The sequence below is a fragment of the Siphateles boraxobius genome, unplaced genomic scaffold (genome assembly GCF_051911475.1).
Source record: "Siphateles boraxobius isolate OS27281-9 unplaced genomic scaffold, OSU_SipBor_1 41, whole genome shotgun sequence".
NCBI lineage: Eukaryota > Metazoa > Chordata > Actinopteri > Cypriniformes > Leuciscidae > Siphateles > Siphateles boraxobius.
In genome coordinates this window covers 34,600,386-34,620,552 of record NW_027509042.1, presented here as the reverse complement: position 1 = coordinate 34,620,552, position 20,167 = coordinate 34,600,386, and the positions used below count along the sequence as shown (strand labels likewise).

The 20,167-nt window shown below is 37.9% G+C and overlaps 2 protein-coding genes across 5 annotated transcripts in view; one reads left to right on the top strand and one right to left on the bottom strand.

Annotated features, from left to right (window-relative positions):
- The first annotated feature begins 6,273 nt into the window (after positions 1–6,273).
- gbx2 (gastrulation brain homeobox 2) lies at positions 6,274–9,449 on the top strand. Its single transcript, XM_077199979.1, has 2 exons — positions 6,274–7,225; positions 8,291–9,449. Exons 1-2 carry the CDS (start codon positions 6,724–6,726, stop codon positions 8,806–8,808), a joined length of 1,020 nt encoding a protein of 339 aa, XP_077056094.1. The 5' UTR covers positions 6,274–6,723; the 3' UTR covers positions 8,809–9,449.
- A 7,030-nt stretch (positions 9,450–16,479) lies between these two features.
- The window catches only part of agap1 (ArfGAP with GTPase domain, ankyrin repeat and PH domain 1), a 241,979-nt gene continuing 238,291 nt past the window's right edge, over positions 16,480–20,167 (bottom strand). For all 4 annotated transcript variants that reach the window (XM_077199206.1, XM_077199205.1, XM_077199203.1 and 1 more), the window contains one exon: positions 16,480–19,632. In XM_077199206.1, coding sequence (XP_077055321.1) covers positions 19,426–19,632 — 207 coding nt within the window. In that variant the 3' untranslated portion in view covers positions 16,480–19,425. The remainder of the gene's footprint in view (positions 19,633–20,167) is intronic.

The following is a 20,167-nucleotide window of genomic DNA, read 5'->3' as shown; positions in this document are numbered from 1 at the left end:
AGTCAAATACTATTTTACTCAAAGAGCGAATTTCGTCTTCGACACGTTGAACTGTCTGAAACAAGTTTGTAGTTTTAATTATGTCCTGCAGGCGGCGCTGTCGATTAATGTGACTGATTGGAACTTCTGTTTTCTGTAGGCTACAATAGTCGGAAAGACCATGGGAAAGGCGGCCAGTGTTGTAACACATTTTGTTACTCAGTTAAGAGTATTCAGTATTTCTTTGATATAATATCTCTTAAATATCTGGTTAAAACGGTGTGTTCATTCACAAATATCAATACTGTGTAGCCTAAATTTTTGTAAAAAGTTCAAAAAGTGGAAGGCCTAATGTTACAAACTACTACTAGAGTGAGTTTTAAAAAAAAACAGTTGAACTGTTTTTGCCCATGAATTTATTGTAGAATTATTGTGGACAAATTTACAGGAATTGTTGCCTTCCGTCAATTTTCTTTTTCATTTCAGTTTTTTTAATTGAAAAACGATTAAAGTGGGAAACAGAAGAAAATAAACTAATATAAAACAAATGCATAAAACATATTCGAAACTAATTATTCTAAATTATTATTATTTTGTGTACATATGCGATTATGGGTGTAGGTGTGCGTATGTATATTATGTATGTATATATGTACGTATAGACATGAATGTAAGGGCTAAATGTTGTCATGCATCTTAATACTGCAATATGTTTTATATATGCATTTGTTGCGAATAAGGAGTTGGTGGGCAGGGCGGGCCGGGCGAGGCAGGATGAGGTAGAGCTTTAGTAAGAGTGAATGTATATGTGCTGTATTATCTTTGTCTTTGTCTCGAGGACCCCCTCGAAAACGAGATGTTTCATCTCAAGGGGTTATCCTCAACAATAAAATTTGTGGAAAAAAAGAAAAAGAAACATAACAGTGCTGTGTTACACTGTTACACACTGTTAAAAAAAGTTGCTGCCTTAAATTTTTAAATACAATCAACTTGGATGTTTAAGTAATTTCAACTTAAATTACATTAAAATTACTTTAAAATGGGTCGAATATTGTATAACTTACAGAACAAAGTAGAAAATTGCATATTTTGATAAGTTAAAGCAATGTAAAAAACATATTTTACAGTGTATGGCCATTTTTTGTGGGTCAACTTTGAAAGTGTTAAAACCCTCCACATCTGGTCAGCCATGATATTTATTTTCTTTCTGCCAATTAACAATGATTAACATGAACACAGATCAAATTAGAACTAGATGTGAAGTTTACAACTTTCTTGCCCTTGTCCTGTAAACGCTTTTTTTACGTAGAGACTTTTTAAAGTGATCAGTTCATGACATTAGATAAATGGAAATATTTGTTATTATAAATTATATTTTAATGACATAATTTGCAATATTAATAAATAAGGGAGCAGGATACTGTCAATTCTTAGTACTATAGAGTCCAGTGACTGCGCTGAATGAGCTGGCATGTTTATGGTGGTCTTTTATAGATGCACTTATAGCAGTATTGATTTCCTTGAGCCGTACAACACTGCATGTGCGAGGTGCTTGTGACAGTATCAGAATGTTGTTTTTGAGGATTTGTAAAGCCATTCTCTGCTGCTTTGTACATTTGAACAGAGCTCCAGTGTGTGTGGGGTGCTAATCCTGTGCTATCATTGTGCTTGCCCCTGTTGTTCATCTGTCTTGAACGTGCCCTGGGGGTGCAAAGCACTGATGCCTCACCTCATTTCCTCGCTTTAATAAAGCAAGATGAATTGGACCATGGCACACACTTGTGTGTTATGGTGTGATCCCATTAATGTTAGGCATATTAAAAAGGGAATGATGGTTTGAATTACGCTTTATTATGAGTATTGTGTTGAGCTTTGTGCCTATTTACCAAGTATAACTGGCAGTGAAAATGTGTCCTGAGATATATGTAGTCTATGTCTCACAAAGGCAGATGACATAATCAAGTGGGAGTCTGAATAGGCGTAAAGCACATGCCTAGTGTAGTTATGACCCTGGCCTGGCTTTTACACTCCATTCAGTCTGCACTTGCCAAGTTGCCAGACATTGTTTGTGTGATTGCTTCTGTCTGCATAGACTTGAATGGAATTCTTGTCAGCTATATTGTGATTGATGTAAAGCAATGTAATAACCAGCATTCAGAAGGAGCAAGTAGGATACAATGGCGCTAAAGGCCCCTTTTGAGTGACTTTCTCTCAGAACACTATAGCAAGAAAAACAACTACAGCAATTTCCTATTTTTCTGAAAGAGAAGTATACTTAATAGTATTTAATGTGCAATTGTAGTGTACTTCAAATCTTAAAAGTATATTTTTAACTGTATACTTGAAGATAATAAAAAAATAGACGGACATTTAAATGAGTTCACCCAAAAAATTAAATTGTCATTAATTACTCACCCTCATGTCAGTCCAAACTAATAATAGGCTACATTCATTCATCTTGGGAACACAAATGTAGATCTTTTTGATGAAATCTGAGAGCTTTCTGTCCCTCCAATGACAGTTACTCAATTACCACTTTGACACATCAGAAAGTTCAAAAGAGATCATAAAACTAATCCATATGAATTGAATGGTTTAGTCGAAATTTCCTGAAGAGAAAATCGCTTTATATGATGGACGTATTGAATTTAGGCTTTTATTCACATACAGTGCTGGTCAGAATTATTTGCCCCCTTGGTAAATATGATCAAAGATGGCTGTAAAAAATAAATCTGCATTGTTTATCGCATTATGGGGGGTCGCATTATGAAATAAATGTTTTTCTCCAAAACACGTTGGGAACAATTATTTGCCCCTTTTATTAGATACTTTTTGCAACCTCCTTTTTCCAAGATAACAGCTCTGAGTCTTCTTCTATAATGCCTGATGAGTTTGGAGAACAACTGACAAGAGATCAGAGAGCATTCCTCCATAGAGAATCTCTCCAGATCCTTCATATTCCCAGATCCAGGTGTGTGCTTCTTCTCTTCAGTTCAGCCCACTCATTTTCTATAGTCTTAACCAAAGTATAATAACGATACTCGGTTACTAACGTAACCTCGGTTCTCTCTAGAGAGGGAACGAGTATTGCGTAAGTTTAGCTTACGCTACGGGATTTTCGTCCTAAGCTGGAAAATCCCGTAGCGTAAGCTAAACTTACGCAATACGAGAGAACCTCTCGTAAGAGAACTATAACTATACCAAAGTATAGTCTTAACCAATTTGTCTTAACCAAAGACAACAGCAGTAATTATGAAATTACATATAAAGATGTACTTATGTACTTATAATATATAGTTCAAATCATTGCATTTCAAATATTTGTTTATACAATAAATTTTATGTTTCAATATTTAATATAATAAGCAATTAAATGTCTGAAAACATTACATCCAGTTCACACTTAAGGATTATTTTATAGTATATTTTTTCTATAATAAGTACTCTTTTTAAAAGTATGCTACTTCTTTTTCACAAGGGTAAACAGCTGTTTGTCTCAATGCACTGCAGTTTCCTGATCCACGACGACATTGTGCACAATGCTGTTAATTTGATCAATATGATTGTATAAGTAGCTAATCAGATATTTTGAGAAAAGTGTTTACGATGATTTCAAATTTAGGTTTAGTGAGATCCATTTTTCAGTAACTTTTAAACACGTGTAAGGATAGATTTTGGTCTAAAAGACTCAGTTAAAGAGACTAAATGATTCACTGCTGCCAGAATAAATCATCAAAACTGCTGTTAGGTTTTAGGCAGTTTGAGGCAAAAGAGGCAAATGCAAAACACCTTGAGTGCAACTGATTGTTTTCTATAATTGGGACGGAATAGATTTGTTGTGGAGGATGTGCAGAGTGTGCTCACACTGCACGAAGGAGAGTCATTAGGGAAATAGCAACAATGCAGCTCTGTTGCACAGTACTGTGCTGAAAACAAAATGCACAGTTCTTATAAAATACTTGAGATGCCACAATGATTACATGAACAGAAAACTGTTGGACGTTGAATTTAATTAATGAATTAATTATCCATTTAAATATTGCGCTATTTCTTATTAACAATTTCTGTTTCTCCATAAACATTAAAAAATGTGATGATCGTGTACTTTCTCAAGTTCTTGTTGTAACCTATCAGTATATACACAGTATATATATAATACATGTCTAGACTTTTTGCGGTGAGTGTAAGGATACAGAGCAGCCTTAACTCAGTGGTTATTGACTGGTATAGTGTGGAGCCCTGAGGACTGGTTGACTGAGATAGATCAATCTTTGTGCTTAGTCCCGAGCCTCAGGGAGAACTAGCTCTCCCCACCAGTCACGCATGACCAGACCCTGAATGGCTCTGATCTGCTATCATCAGGGGATCATTTAAAGGTTAATCAATTGATTTCAAATAGATCTCATAATTTGAAATCGAAGGTCAGGCTTTTAATAGCCGTTTGTCTATGACCAAAACAATTTGAGAGCAAATTAAACATATATATATATGAAAGTGAGCCTATGCCCTTTCCTAATGCGACTGGATCAGAGAGAGGGAAACAGCGACTCATGTTTTCATTGGGAGAAGCGAACTGTGCCGAATAAATTATAGCTGACATTTGGATCTTGATGAAAAGGTTGAGCCTGAGACACAGTAACTAAATAATGTTGAATGGTCAAATGCTGCAGGCAACATTTCAAAATCCATTTCCCCAGCAAAACTGCAGCGAGTAGCAATAAGGGGTCTTTAATTGGTTTGCCCACTGACTGAGTAAACCTTTCTTAGATGCGGGGCTGTTTCTCTGGGCCTCCGTCTGTATGCTACACAATTAAAAGCATGTATTGGGCCAACACAGTCTCCTGTTTAAAACACAGAACTCCTCTGCATGTTATCTGCAGTTATTGTCCCGTTCAGGAGGTCTTCGGGGTCTGTCAGTGTTTCTGGGCCTTTCTTAATTTAGCCCACGGTAACGCTCCCCTTCGCTTCTACATAATGGATGATTCTGCACTCCACCATGCAGGAAAGGTTTAATTAAATCATATTCCAATCATAATCCATGTTGTTAATTAAACTGGATAATTTATAAGTACAAAAGAGGGTATTTATTAGCTGCTCTGCGGTGCGGCGTATTAGAAAGCACCCCCCATCCCCCACCCTCTCCCTGTACTATTGATGCCTTCACATGATTGATAATGGAACGGTGACTGCTGTACTATTTGTCTAATGGTGGTGCAATTAAATCCCCTTGTAAATGACCCATGCCTCATTTCATCCTAATCTATGGAATTTTGATTGAATTTGTCAGCGTTAATTGAAAAATACTGCTATTTAATGTCTGCATTGCAGTTGCGGATCAGCCTGTCTTTAATGAGACCGTGTCCTTGTGACCCTGGGGAGGGGGTGAGGGGATTGCCCTTGATTTGGCATGGAGGCAGAGGTGGGGGCTCGGGTCAAGGTTTTTAGGGTGCACGAATGTCCCCAAAGATTAGGACTAATCACCAGCATTAACGGAGAAAACGGGCGCATTCCTTTTAATTATGTGGACCAAATGATGCTCACATGGACAAAGATTTTACAAATATGGAGACACATTTATTGATCAGCGATTCCACTGAATAATTCATTATTTAATCTCCCTCCCCCATTAAACATTGACAATTCCATTATTATTATGTTTTTCTTTATTCAGGGTTTTGGAATTGTGCCTGCACTGGCGCATGATTTAACATAGCCTATGTAAGCTTTATCTGAAGCAACGTCAGAGAAGCCTATAGGTTTTCATTTTCATACTTCACTATGTATTTATGCAGAGCAGATTGTTTACGGATGTAAAGAACACAGTGTATGTGCGAATGAGGGTTATTAACTGCTGATTCACAGATCATAAGGTGACTGACTGCTATAAAGTGCAAAGACTCATCTGCAGGGGGGTTAGTCGCTATAGCGGGGCCCCTGGAACGGTACAAATTTTATTATACATTTGCAAAATTACATCTCAAAATATTAATGCGCTGTGGCTAAAAGGATGGATTTCATTAATTGGAATACAAAAAATATCATCAGGACCATTGGATGCCAAAATACACATCAGATCACATCTCACATGATTCTTGTTTTGACTGTTTTGGAATGTGAGACTGTGTTAGTGACGTTCTAATTTAAGAGACAGCAGCCAGCGCTCGCGGCTCAGGCGCGTCTGGACAGTTCCACATAAACGGATGAAACTGGACCAATAGCAAGCGCAGAGTCGCGGTGGGCGTAGCCAAAGCGCATGGTGGAGACGCTTAAACCGAAGGAGCGTAATTCAAACTCACACTTCAGTAGATGATCACAGCTGATACTGCGAGTGCGAGGGGCAATTTATTGTGACTTCTATCAGGTCGGAATGAAAAGCGGCCAAGCAGAAGGGACAAGGACGCTGAAATAACTCAAGGGAGGACGATAAAGCTCATCTGAGATGCTCGACCTTCTTCTCGTCCAGACATTTCTCACCAAGGGATTTGCGTCGTTTGTCTGTGTTTTAATGCACTTGTCTCGATCTGTTCTTATAACGAAAAAATCAGTTTGGCACTGAACTAAGTCGAAACAGATGCAACGGTTTTACGAACTGCGCATACAGAGAGACATTCGCAGGATTACCGAAACCTCAGAGAGTGTCAGTGTATGACACTGTCCAGCAGTGAGTTCCTCATCTGAGAAGCACAGGGGAGACAGCTGCTCCCACAGACTTCAGGACTTTATAAACTAGCCATATACGATCATATGAGTGCAGCTTACAGTACACCGTTCATGATGATGCAGCGTCCGGTGGGAAGCACCACTGCATTCAGCATTGACTCACTCATCGGAGGTCCACCGCAGCCCAGTCCGGGACATTTCGTGTACACGGGCTATCCCATGTTCATGCCCTACCGGTCAGTGGTGCTACCTCCTCCACCACCGCCACCTCCTCCAACTCTTCCTCAGAGCGCGCTCCCCGCGACCCATCCGCACCACCCGATTCCGGGCTTACCTAGCGGGTTCTGCTCCAGTCTGGCGCAGGGCATGGCGCTCACATCCACGCTAATGGCCACGTTACCCGGCGGCTTCTCCAGCTCGCCGTCTCAGCAGCACCAGGACGCGGCGAGGAAGCTGAGCTCTCAGTCCATTCACGCCATGTTTGAGAAATCTCAGGATATTCGTTTAGATGGAGAGGATGGGAAGACGTTCCCAACGAAAGATTCAACGACCCTTACATCATTTCACGACTCGCACAACTCTACAGGTGAGATAAAGCCAGCCTTCCGAACTCTTCACACTTTCAGAGGGTGCATTGTTGTGAATAGGGTTGCATACGTCCTTATTGCTTTGTGAAGTCTTTAAAAAATAATATGTGAAGAGCAAATCTGATCTTGCCATGCATGTTAAATAAAAGTAAAACAGACCCATAGTTGCTACTGATTCTTGTGTTCTCAAATTTTAAAGTGTAATAATAATAATAATTATAAATATTTATCATTCCGATGTCATACGTTTTATTCTTACTTTTTTCTAAGAAGCAAATTGTGTATGTCTGCTTTAGGTCTATACGCTAAAATTAAAATTTTCACTTAAAATACAGTTTACCGAGTTGCAGCGAGTAATGTGGGACGGAAATAAATATATAAAATCTCCCGGAAATAAAATGTCATGATTGTGGGATTTCAGAGACGCACACCTAAATTAAAGGCCCAAATCAAGTTTTCCAGGGAATAGTGCCTGAGGCCGAGCTGCCGTCAAGGACTAAATTAGCTCATTTTAATTGAGGGATCGGAGGGCCAGCGGTGTTTAAATGTCCATAAAACTGTAAGCAAAATTCACTGTCGCCTGGATCATTTATATGTAGGCATAGTAAAATAAATGTAGTCCCGCATTATTGTAATATAGCCTACCATGTCTGCAACGTAAAGAAAAATGAAATTAGCTGTAGGGACAATTTGATATTGAAATCTGAAATTATGAAAAAAATAAGGTCTATGTAAAATAATGCATGTTTAAAAAAAGTCAAATGATCTCAAGAGATGCAGAAGAGGGAAAACTTTTAGGCCGGTTTGTTTTGAGGTCTGCAAACTACTTTCCTAAGAGATCCATCACCGTGCGTAATTGCGCGTAAAAGTGGCAGCAATAAACAGGAAGAATGTGTTGCGAGACAAGACTAGGTCAGATTCTTATGAAAACTCACAACTTGTTTCCCCGACCACACTAGTCAAAACTAAAAACACAAATTACCTCACAACAGAAGCTTACATTTAGATGTTTTCTTCTGATAACAGTTCTCAAAATAATTCTGCTTTTTATTTCATTCCCATAGTGCGAGGTCACAGCAAAGACGACGCGAAGGAGGATGAGTGTAACAGGAAAGATGAGAGCTTCTCCATGGACAGTGATTTAGATTACAGCTCCGACGACAACGGGCCCGGGAACGCGATGTGTCAGAAGGAAGATGGAGACGGCAACGGAGGACTGGACGACGGTGTCCACGGTGGGAATGGGGCGGGAAACACCACGTCCACCGGGAAAAATCGGAGAAGGAGGACGGCTTTTACGAGCGAGCAGCTCTTAGAACTGGAAAAGGAGTTTCACTGTAAGAAATACCTATCCCTCACAGAACGCTCACAGATCGCCCATGCCTTAAAGCTCAGCGAGGTGCAAGTCAAGATCTGGTTTCAGAACCGGAGAGCTAAGTGGAAACGTGTCAAAGCTGGAAACGTGAACTCCAAAACCGGAGAGCCCTCCAGAAACCCGAAAATTGTGGTGCCCATTCCGGTGCATGTTAGTCGGTTTGCAATACGCAGCCAACACCAACAGTTAGAACAGGCCAGACCTTGATACACTAGAGGACCAAGACAATTCTGAGAAATCTAATATAACCAAACTGTTCTTGAGGAACCCAGGACACGCAACCTATATATATAGTTTTCGTTTAAACTACAGAGTTGTGCAAACGGGAGAAAAGAAAGAAACAGACTCAGTTTGAGCGAAAATGTTCAAACTAAGACATATTGGGAGGGAGAAACTGCTGTTTTATTTCCAACTTTGGACCAAATCACGAACAAATTTTAGTTCTTGAATTTACACCCTGTATTTAAAAACTTAATCAGTTTTATGTTTAGTTTTGTGTGACTGTCTAGTTCACGTGTTTTTTTTGTTTTGTTTTTTGCAGAGATGAATATTATCCAAAAAGGAGCACTTCTGGTCTCTGCTGAAGAACACAATATAATTCAATTTATAGTAAAATTAACACCATTCCCTCGAATTTATTAAACAACCTGTTAAATATGTGCTTTTTATTTTTATGGTAAATAGCCTTTATTTAATTTTTTTTCTTGCATTAATTTTCCTTTTTCTGTAACCTTTTCAGACGTCACGGGCAGGTTGCTAATTTATTTAATATTGTGAAAAGAAAAAAAAACTTGCTAACGTTTCATGAGTTTACTGACTTCAGAATATTGTGTGGATTAAAGCTGGACCATAAATAATTGTAAAAAAAAAAATTGTCCTTTTTTATTTTTTAAATGCAACACGTAAGTCACTATTTCTGTCCGAAGTGCGCGTGAGGGGGAAATAACCTAAACTACGTCATCAATTCAAATACATTGAGTGGGCTAGACTTGTTTCTTTACATTATTTGTGTAACATTTGTCTTTATTATTTTTTTCTTTATAATTTGTAGCTATATTTTAAACATAAGTTAATAATAATTACTGCTAATGGTGGTATTTTATTGCACCTGCAGAACGGACTTCCGCTTGCTCCATCTGTTCCGCGCAGTCTCTGCTCTGTTAGTACACATGATCTGAAATCATCTAACCTTGTCAGGTTTGAATCGGGTGTTGTGACAGGAGGCTGTGGTTCATGAATAGATTTCAGGGTCATGATGAGAGACACAACCTCGTGTCAGCCTTGATCTCCGTCGGATTTGACCTGCCTTATTTTATATGACGAAAAGTAACGAGCCTATTCGTCACACACGGGGCACGTTGGGAAAGATAGAGACGCAAATGTATTTTATTTGCGTCTCTTTCCCAACGTGCCCCGTGTGTGACGAATAGGCTCGTTACTTTTCGTCATTTCAGTTCTTTAGCGGCTGTAATTAATAGTATTTTTAAAAATAATTTCGCAAACAGCCTTTGCTGTATATGCAATTGATCATAATACAATCATTTAAACCTCGCAGCTCTTGAAATTTCTATATTTTATGTTCATATTTTTTTCATATAATTTCGAAAAATTGCTCATTGGCCAATTCAAACCTCTTTTTTTTTAAAAATACACCGGTTTTAATACTTTATTTATCAATATAATCATATAATATTAGCTATATAATTTTGCATTTGTGTCTGCATGCAAGCTTGTCGAAATATACATTATTCTCAACAAACGTAGCCTAAACCTAGGGTTCATATTAGTTTCCAAATTCGACAGATTAAACATGAGTTTTTTTTATAGCAAACTTAAATACTACAGCCCTGTTGTTTTCTCCAAACTTTACGCATTCATTACAGTCATTTAAGAAGATAAATTATTGAGATATAATTGAGTAGAATTTGTAATATGTATCATATGTAACCTTTTTATTAATTTAGAAAACATTTATTTACCCTATTATTAATACGATTTTAAAAATTATATATTTTTAAATCAAGTAGAAATAAGTAAATACTTGGTAAATGAGAAAATAAAAGATTCTATTAACATTCTTACTGTGTCCATGCTACAAGCAATAATTATAATTGATTAAAAAAAGTTTAATTACAGTCTGCTGTGCAAAATCATTACACATTAAGTACCTTTTTGTACTAATCAACATACCTTTCTATATGTAGAGAGAGTTAAATGAAAAATGTAACATGAACCAAAAAGTTATTATGACTGCAGTGGTTAATAGACTTAAGTTTCATAATTAAACTGGAATTCTAATTTTTCTTCCTAGAGAAATTGAATTATTGTTGGTAGTAGATTTATTGTTGTATGCAGGTGCAAGTCCTGAACATTGCAATAGATCAGACATCATCAGTGCCTCATCATCACTGACACACACACACACACAGAGAGAGGAGAGAGAGAGAGAGAGAGAGAGAGAGAGAGAGAGAGAGAGAGAGAGAGAGAGAGAGAGAGAGAGAGAGAGAGAAAACAGCAGTGTAGACAATTGAAATGTGCTGGTTTGAATGATGTTGGAAAATAGACAATACTTTCATGTCCATTGACATGAAAACTGGGCAGAAAGACATTTCATAAGGAACCGTGATGAGAGAAAGAGAGATCTTACAATTACCTAAACTCTAATGAATTTTTGTGCAAATTGTAATCAAGGCTGTCCGTAGTGTCTGTCAGATAAATGGGCCCGCGGGGATCGGCTCGGGCCGCAGCTTTTCACTCCAGCTTGTCCCTCCTGCACTAAATTAACAGCGTCAAATGAACCTCCAATGATTAATCCTGACGGAGAGCACTGAAACACACTTATGCTGGAAGTTTCTGTCAAATCTGTGTTCAACAACAAAGATAACACTAATAAAGGAATGACAGACACACATTTGATTTTTTTTAAACTTCTGTGATTTTGTAACATAAAACATTACTCAAAGTAATTTTAAACAGTTTTTTATTAAATTAAAAACATTTAAATTATGACCAACATAATTGTAATCATAATTAGATTTATTTATAGATCTGCATATTGACAAACGCACCTACATGCAAAAAAATATCTAATTTATGAAATGTTATTAAATCTTTTACCAGTATTAAGCACAAAATATGTTAGTGTTTTATGTGAGATTTATCACAACAAAGCAGTAGTTCATAGTTGCTGACTTTCCCTTTTAGTTTAGATTTTTCTAAAAGATCTAATTAGGCGAACACAGGAAAATTACAATATTATGATTTTATTGTAACAATCATAACTGCTATTAATAATTAAGCATGTTTTTTCAATGAGCATCAAGCAGTCAGTTTGTGTATGCAAAGGAGAGCGGGTGAGTTATAATACCACCAGTATAACCAATTTGAAAAGAGCTACAGAGCTACAAATCATACACACATACTATTTAAAGATTCTGTGAAAAATAAAAATGATTACAAGACAAAACAGAATTTTGAGGTAAGTAATTACAATTTCATGTCTAGGTTATAACTGGAGTTGAGATCATATTAATTCATGTTAAATGACAGAACAGGTGTCAACTGATTCTTGTTCAACTTGATATATAACAAATTATATATTAAATACAGCTTTTAAGTTTCATGGCCTGGCCGAAAAAGAAAAAAAGAAACGGAATAGTTTAGCATTTGGCATAAAACAGGACATAAGGCTATTTGACAATTGCGAGAGACTAACACACACACTATCCCCTTACACTAAACCTTCCCATCACAGAAAACGGTCTGCTTTTTTTAATTAAAAAAACATCACTTGGTATGTTTTTTTTTTCACTTGTGGGGCCTGACCAAATGGCCCCACAATGTCAACATTTTCACATTTTACTATCTTTGTGGGGACATTTGGTCCTCTCAATGTAGGTTAAACAAGAACACACACACTGAGTGTTCATGTTTTAAAGTGTGATTTATAAGTTGCTCTCCTCATGTGGACCAAAAACAATGTCTGCACAAGAGATATTGCAATCTTTGTGGGGACATTTTGTCCACATAACGTAGATTTTACCAGGACCACACACACACACACACACACACACACACACACACACACACACCTGTTTTATACACTTATTTTATTTGCTATTTTCATTGAATTTCCTATAATTGGCCATTTAGAAGGAAAGTGTTTACAGTAAAATGAAGATGGGGTGATGATGGTTATGACAGTTTGAATTTATGCATGCATTTTAAAACGTCCATGTTTTCTATTAGTGTTTCACCCCACCTCGGAACTGATGATTAAGTGCAGCACTCTTTGCACATGACATTAATTCACACAATTTAAGCATGAGTAGTAGATTTATTAACTATAATCTGTAGCAGAGAAATATGGGATTACATCAAAGATAAGACAGTTAAAAGAGAATGCATTACAACAGACCCGTCTCTGTACGGCATGATTAGAGTGTGATTTTCCAGTTCTTTCTCTCTGAACATTTGGATTATCATCACAAAATGATGGTGCAGCTCATGCCTCATTTCAGGGCTTCTCTAGCATTTCTAATGCCATTATTGTGTGTGTGAGAGGGACACACACACGCACACATATCATGATAGATGAACAGCTCTGTTAATGCACTGAACCAGTGCTGTGCCTCATTGGATTTCTAAGTGGAACTGATTTATGATGAGAGATGATCAGACTAGATCTGGACAAGATGCTTCAGGGTTTTGTGGTTCTGGACCACCACTGACATTTTAAGGATTCATTTCCCATGGCTCCTTTAGCCTGTCAACCTTCAACCGCTTACAAGCTCCAAATGTTTGTTAAAGGAATTATTAGAAAACAAACACACTTCCTGTCAGTCAGTCATAATCACGCTCCCACTTCCCCTCTCAACCACGAAACATTTCCTCTTTCTATAGATTGCTCTTTTCTCTCTCTGCCTTGTCTAATCTCTTTAATTACATCTGTTTTCCTGGGCTGCTGAGGCCTCTTTTGTCCTCCCGGTCAGGGGGCAGATTCAAGCCCCGCATCCCCTCCTCGGATGCTTTGTGGCGCTGTGGCTCTCTTCCTGCGAGGGAAAGGATGAGAAGGGGATTAGAGGATCTTTATCTCATTAGAGACACAGTGAGTCGGCAGGGTCCGGCTTTAACGCCTTCATCTGCACCGCAGAGGCCGGAGAGTGGATCGCACCCGCTGAGAAACCCAAACTAGGCGTTCGGGCTGCGGACATGCGCGAATCACAAAACATACACGTGTGTTTCGATTAGCTTAACACTTCCTGAAACAGTTGATTTGTATTTGAGATATGTGAAGTAAATTTCAATAACAATATATACATATTATGAATCAGTATTATATATTAAAGTAAAATTTACAGACTTTCAGCTTTTTCCAATGAACAAATCAAACAAAAGTAATTGAAATAGCTCAACACAACAAATGTTTTAAGTGGTTTCTCCAAATTCAATTGAAAATGCAATTTTTAATGACTTCTGCAGTCTCAAAATTATTTAAACCTCTGAACAGAATCCCCCACAACAGCACAAATCTGCAAAACAGGTGTTGTCTCAAGCACACCTGATAGAACTGATCAAGGGCTTCATTAGTTGTACCAGGTGTGTTTGAGCTAGAACACATGAAATATCTGAACTGGTTAGGTTTGTTGAGTGTCATGATTGACTGCATGTTAGAAATATGGCTAAGTCAAAAGAATGGTCCAAGAAGTTAAAAGATATCATCGCCATTCACAAACATGGGACAGGATAAAAAAAGATAGCAAAGGCACTACATGTTCCTAGAGACACTGTTGGAATCATAGTTTGCAGTTAAAGAAACAGTGGTTACACTAACTGGCCTTAGCAGAAAAAGGAAGCTATCAATGACTGTAACCAGATTTCTGAGAGGAAACCCTTGAGTGACTGCTAAAGACCTGCAGCAAGACTTTTTAGCTTGCACAGTACAGCACGTACTAAACACAAGACGGTTTCCATGCCAGAACTCCAAGACGTACACCACTGCTGACACAAAAGCACAAGAAAAGTGCTCAAAATCATATAAAAAAACCCACAGAAGTTTTGGGATTCTGTTCTGTGGAGCGATGAAACAAAACTGGAACTTTTCGGCCCTATAGATCAGCGGTATGCCTGGAGGAAGAAGAATTAAGCATATGCTGAAAAGAAAACTATTAACATATTGATAGTAATATCAATGTATATGTGTATCCAGCACATCCCAAAGACTTTCAATGAATTTAAGGTCTGGACTCAGAGGTGCCGATTCATGGGTATAAATGTTTCTTCTCCCAACCATTCTTTCACAATTTTAGCCTGATGAATATTGGCATTGGTATCCTGGAATATGGCAAAGATGTGTCTTCCTACATGGTTAAGAAATGAAAAGCTACATACTCCATCAATTAGGGTAACAGTAACTGTTACCAAACATATAACATGCTAGAAACATAATAATCACTGCAATAATGATCCAATCAGACTCTTAAGCATTTGCCTATTTAAATCAAAACAAACACTTATATACAAGCATATATATATATATATATATATATATATATATATATATACATACATACATACATACATACATATATATATATATATATACATGCATACACTCACCTAAAGGATTATTAGGAACACCGTACTAATACTGTGTTTGACCCCCTTTCGCCTTAATTCTACATGGCATTGATTCAACAAGGTGCTGAAAGCATTCTTTAGAAATGTTTGCCCATATTGATAGGATAGCATCTTGCAGTTGATGGAGATTTGTGGGATGCACATCCAGGGCACGAAGCTCCCGTTCCACCACATCCCAAAGATGCTCTATTGGGTCGAGATCTGGTGACTTAGGGGGCCATTTTAGTACAGTGAACTCATTGTCATGTTCAAGAAACCAATTTGATATGATTCGAGCTTTGTGACATGGTGCATTATCCTGCATGAAGTAGCCATCAGAGAATGGGTACATGGTGGCCATAAAGGGATGGACATGGTCAGAAACAATGCTCAGGTAGGCCATGGCATTTAAACGATGCCCAATTGGCACTAAGGGGCCTAAAGTGTGCCAAGAAAACATCCCCCACACCATTACACCTCCACCACCAGTCTGCACAGTGGTAACAAGGCATGATGGATCCATGTTCTCATTCGGTTTACGCCAAATTCTGACTCTACCATCTGAATGTCTCAACAGAAATCGAGACTCATCAGACCAGGCAACATTTTTCCAGTCTTCAACTGTCCAATTTTGGTAAGCTCTTGCAAACCTCTTTTTCCTATTTGTAGTGGATATGAGTGGTACCCGGTGGGGTCTTCTGATGTTGTAGCCCATCCGCCTCAAAGTTGTGCGTGTTGTGGCTTCACAAATGCTTTGCTGCATACCTCGGTTGTAACGAGTGGTTATTTCAGTCAAAGTTGCTCTTCTATCAGCTTGAATCAGTCGGCCCATTCTCCTCTGATCTCTAGCATCAACAAGGCATTTTCGCCCACAGGACTGCCGCATACTGGATGTTTTTCCCTTTTCACACCATTCTTTGTAAACCCTAGAAATGGTTGTGCGTGAAAATCCCAGTAACTGAGCAGATTGTGAAATACTCAGACCGGCCCGTCTGGCACCAACAACCATCCCACGCTCAAAATTGCTTAAATCACCTTTCCTTCCCATTCTGATATTCAGTTTGGAGTTCAGGAGATTGTCTTGACCAGGACCAAACCCCTAAATGCATTGAATCAACTGCCATGTGATTGGTTGATTAGATAATTGCATTAATGAGAAATTGAACAGGTGTTCCTAATAATCCTTTAGGTGAGTGTATATATATACACATATACACACACACACACTATTAAATAAATGAAAGGGTACAAAATCGAGGAGAGAATTATAATAAGAAGCTTTTTATTGAAAAGAGACATTACAGTATAAGACTCTGCATCAGGTATAATTTTTCAACACAGTACTGTACAGCTGACACAAACTCAATATAATAACAATAATTAGAAATACAACACCAATAATTCGAATCAGAATGATAGTTGTGATGTCAATGGACTGAATAAAGGAACAAATGCAAAACCAAAGTAGTGTGAGAGAGCTCCTCCCCTTTTAGATTAGCATATTCATAAATAATTAAACGGGTCTCTTGGGTTTGAAGGTAACACAGAGACTGTTGATGAAATGAGGTAACGAACACAAACGAAAACAAAGTAAACAAACACTACAGGTTTCTCCATTTTTACATCTATTTACACAAAGCGATGACCGGTGAATGGAAACTGAAATAAAAACGAGGATATGTTTAAGCAACTTGGAACGTACTGATAAAGCCCCCAACTGTCTGCATTATCTGCTCACAAGGGCTGGCAAGAGCCTTCGGTTGCTGTCATGGTATCGGTTGGATTTTTGTCTCTTTTGCTCATTTATGCTTTCTTTATTCAGTTAAAGATAAATCAAAAAAAAATTTTTACTCAAAGTGATGGATTACAAAAGAAGGAAATGAGGGACTGACAAAAAGAAAAAGAAAATGTTCACAAGTTGTTCATAAGTTTTTTTTTTCATATTAAAATGGCAGACTCTTTAGGGTCACCTGTCAGGGTACAGTCATTTTATGAAGACGAAGACATTTACACAAGGACGAGAACATTTACATCCTTTCATGCAAAAAGAAAAGAAAAACGACTTTTTTCACAGGAAGGATTCAAAGTGGACATTATATTGTGGGTTCTTCACAACAAGTGATCGGTGTTCTGTAGTGCATTTAGTCATAAATAATGGTTATTGTGGTAAAGCCTCTAAAGGCCTGCTACGTTATATACAAGGTGAAAACGGCCCCCTTTTGAGCTGAAAATCAACATACCTCAATATTTCTCTCATAGTTTACATCCTCACATCCTTCACTAAAGCTTTTCAACTCTCACTGTTTTCTAAACTATCTAAGTTTCTCTACATATTCCCAAAATATCTATCAACAAGCTTGAAGACTTTCCAGATTGTTTGTATTGCGGAATATCAATTCTACAACACAGAGCCTCTCACATCTCCAACCCCAAGCCAAGTACCCTACCACATTTCTACTACCTAGCGAAGAGTAAAATCAATGGAAGCTGAGATTAAATGATCAAAGCCCATTAAATCATATTATGGATTAAGTCAATATCAAACCCTGCATGGGATCTTCTGTAATGATATATGACCTGAGACAGAGTCTTACATCAGCTTTACATCTCTCAATAACAATGGCAGCTTGGACCGCTGGGGTGACGTTGAAGAACGCCGCGAGAAATTACTTGTGTGTCTACCTGGCGGAATTTTGGCTTCGTATTGCTTTAATAATCCTTGACACAATAAAGAAAGAAGATAAACGCAATGAGGAAAAATAAGCTCTGAAGAACAATTCAGAGAAATAGGGATCAGTAAAAGGAAACTCGACTCAAACAGGCACACTTTCAGACACCAAAACCTGCACTGAAACAAGAAAAGTGGCTGGTAAAAATATATTAATAAAGGCTTATGTCAGAGGGTTAATTTTTTCTTCAAATACTTTCAATATAGAACACTACTTAGAGAAAAAATAGAATGAAAGAGAAGGAAGAAGTATGTACAGATTGGCATTGAAGACCCAGAGAGCCCTTCTCTTCACTGAGATACATGAGGTTTCGGACTCTGCAGTGTAAAGTGTGTGAACAGCAACAGACAGAGATGACCTGAGAGAGGCACGCCACTGTACGAAAGCAACGGCCACCATGAGCAGATCACATTACAAATAAGCTCTGCATTTCATGATATTCTGTGCTCAGAGACGAGGCAACCTACCTGTGATATTACTTTCATTAAAAAGATTTTTTTTTTTGATGATGAACATGGGCAATGGGCAACATATAAGGCTAGTTTGACGTGTTGAAAGATAAAAAATTGGCTAAATAAAAGCCGTTGAAAGTAAAAAATGTAATTCCTTTTTACGTCTGAGAAACATAAATCTTTAAACACCTTTTTAAGAATCCTCCGTTGGTCCAGTAATGAGCACTAATACAAATGCTACTCAACAATGTTAAAACAAAAAAGGTTTAAAAGACCATGTCAGATTCAAACTTCAAACGTATGACTCAATATCTGGGTGTTTTTTGTAAATGTCATTACATCCTTTCACATTCCTTTGAAATAAAGAAGAAAAGAAGACATAATGGACATACTGACTGAAAAAGAGTCAGAACAGATGCAAAGAAAAAGTCTGAGGGAGAGAGAGAACAGACAGAAAAACCAGTGTCAAAGGGGTGAGATGAAAGTCCAGACACGCATGGTGACCAAGTGAAGTTCTCTGGGACTTCTGGGTCATTTTGAAGATTCTGCGTAAAAGTATCCCATCATTTCCTTTTGGACTCCACAGAAAAGAGGCTGAAAAGATGTGTCACCAGGTCATCAGTTACCAAATACATACACACCCTATTTTCCCATCATGCACTTGGTAGCTTCAACTGGCGCAATCAGAAAAGCAGAATCCAGGGTTGTTTTAATTTTTGTTCCACAATGCAGCGAGACATTGGACTCTCCCAAACTCTCCCAAAAAAAAATAGATGACACGACTGGCCAAGACCTTGTCATTACAACATTTCCAACTAGAGGGATTGTAGAGTCAGGGTGCGGATCGTTTCACAAGAGGCAAGGGGAGGCGTGAGTGCAAACTCTTCTCATGCTTCATCATCATCATCATCATTCCCTTGAGTCTGCTATAGTTTCATGATTCTGATGCAGTGGTGGAGCTGTACATATGACGGTGTGTATAGAGAGGGAGGAGGAGTGCATGTTCATGTGTGCGTTTTTATTCCTCATATAACTGCACTGTTCATGCTGCTGCAGCTGTTATTGCGATTATTGTTCCTGCGGGACAGGTTGGGAGTGGCCATGAGCGGGTAACGCTCGTCGGGACAGCCGTACTGAAGGAGGATGTCCATACACTCCTGACAGTTAGCTTGCCGTGCATACGCCAACGCCGTATTGCCGTGAGCATCCCGTGCCATGATGTCCACGCCGTACTACAGAGAGACGGATGAAGAGTGTTAGCAAGAGAACACCTGAACATTAACTTTTTAAGAGCAAATAAAGTCAGACAAATCCTCTGCTTCTCCTGGCTGTGTGTAACACCTGCCACTAATATCCTTCATAAAAATGCTTTGTTAATATTATTATTAATATTATAATTATTGTTTTAATTTTTATATTATTTAATTATTTAAATAAGGTCCCTGTTTTAACACCTTGAACAAAGAGACTGTTATTGAAGAATGTAGTTAAAAACTGTATTTGAGCTCTCCGATAAGAGAAAGGCAGTACAATAATATTAAAAGTGGACATGAAACAGAAGTTGCGAGTCTTTTTTTCTCTATTGTGACGTATATCCGAGTGAAACAGCTTCTTGAACAAGAAAAAAATGAGGGCGGGACTTGATTTTGTCCATCAGAAATTATTGTTTCAAAATGTATTTTTATTGCAAAAATATTCCTCACATTTTAAATGGACCTCAGGGTGATATATGTAATGATATAAAATTTTTTGTATGACTCCAAATTA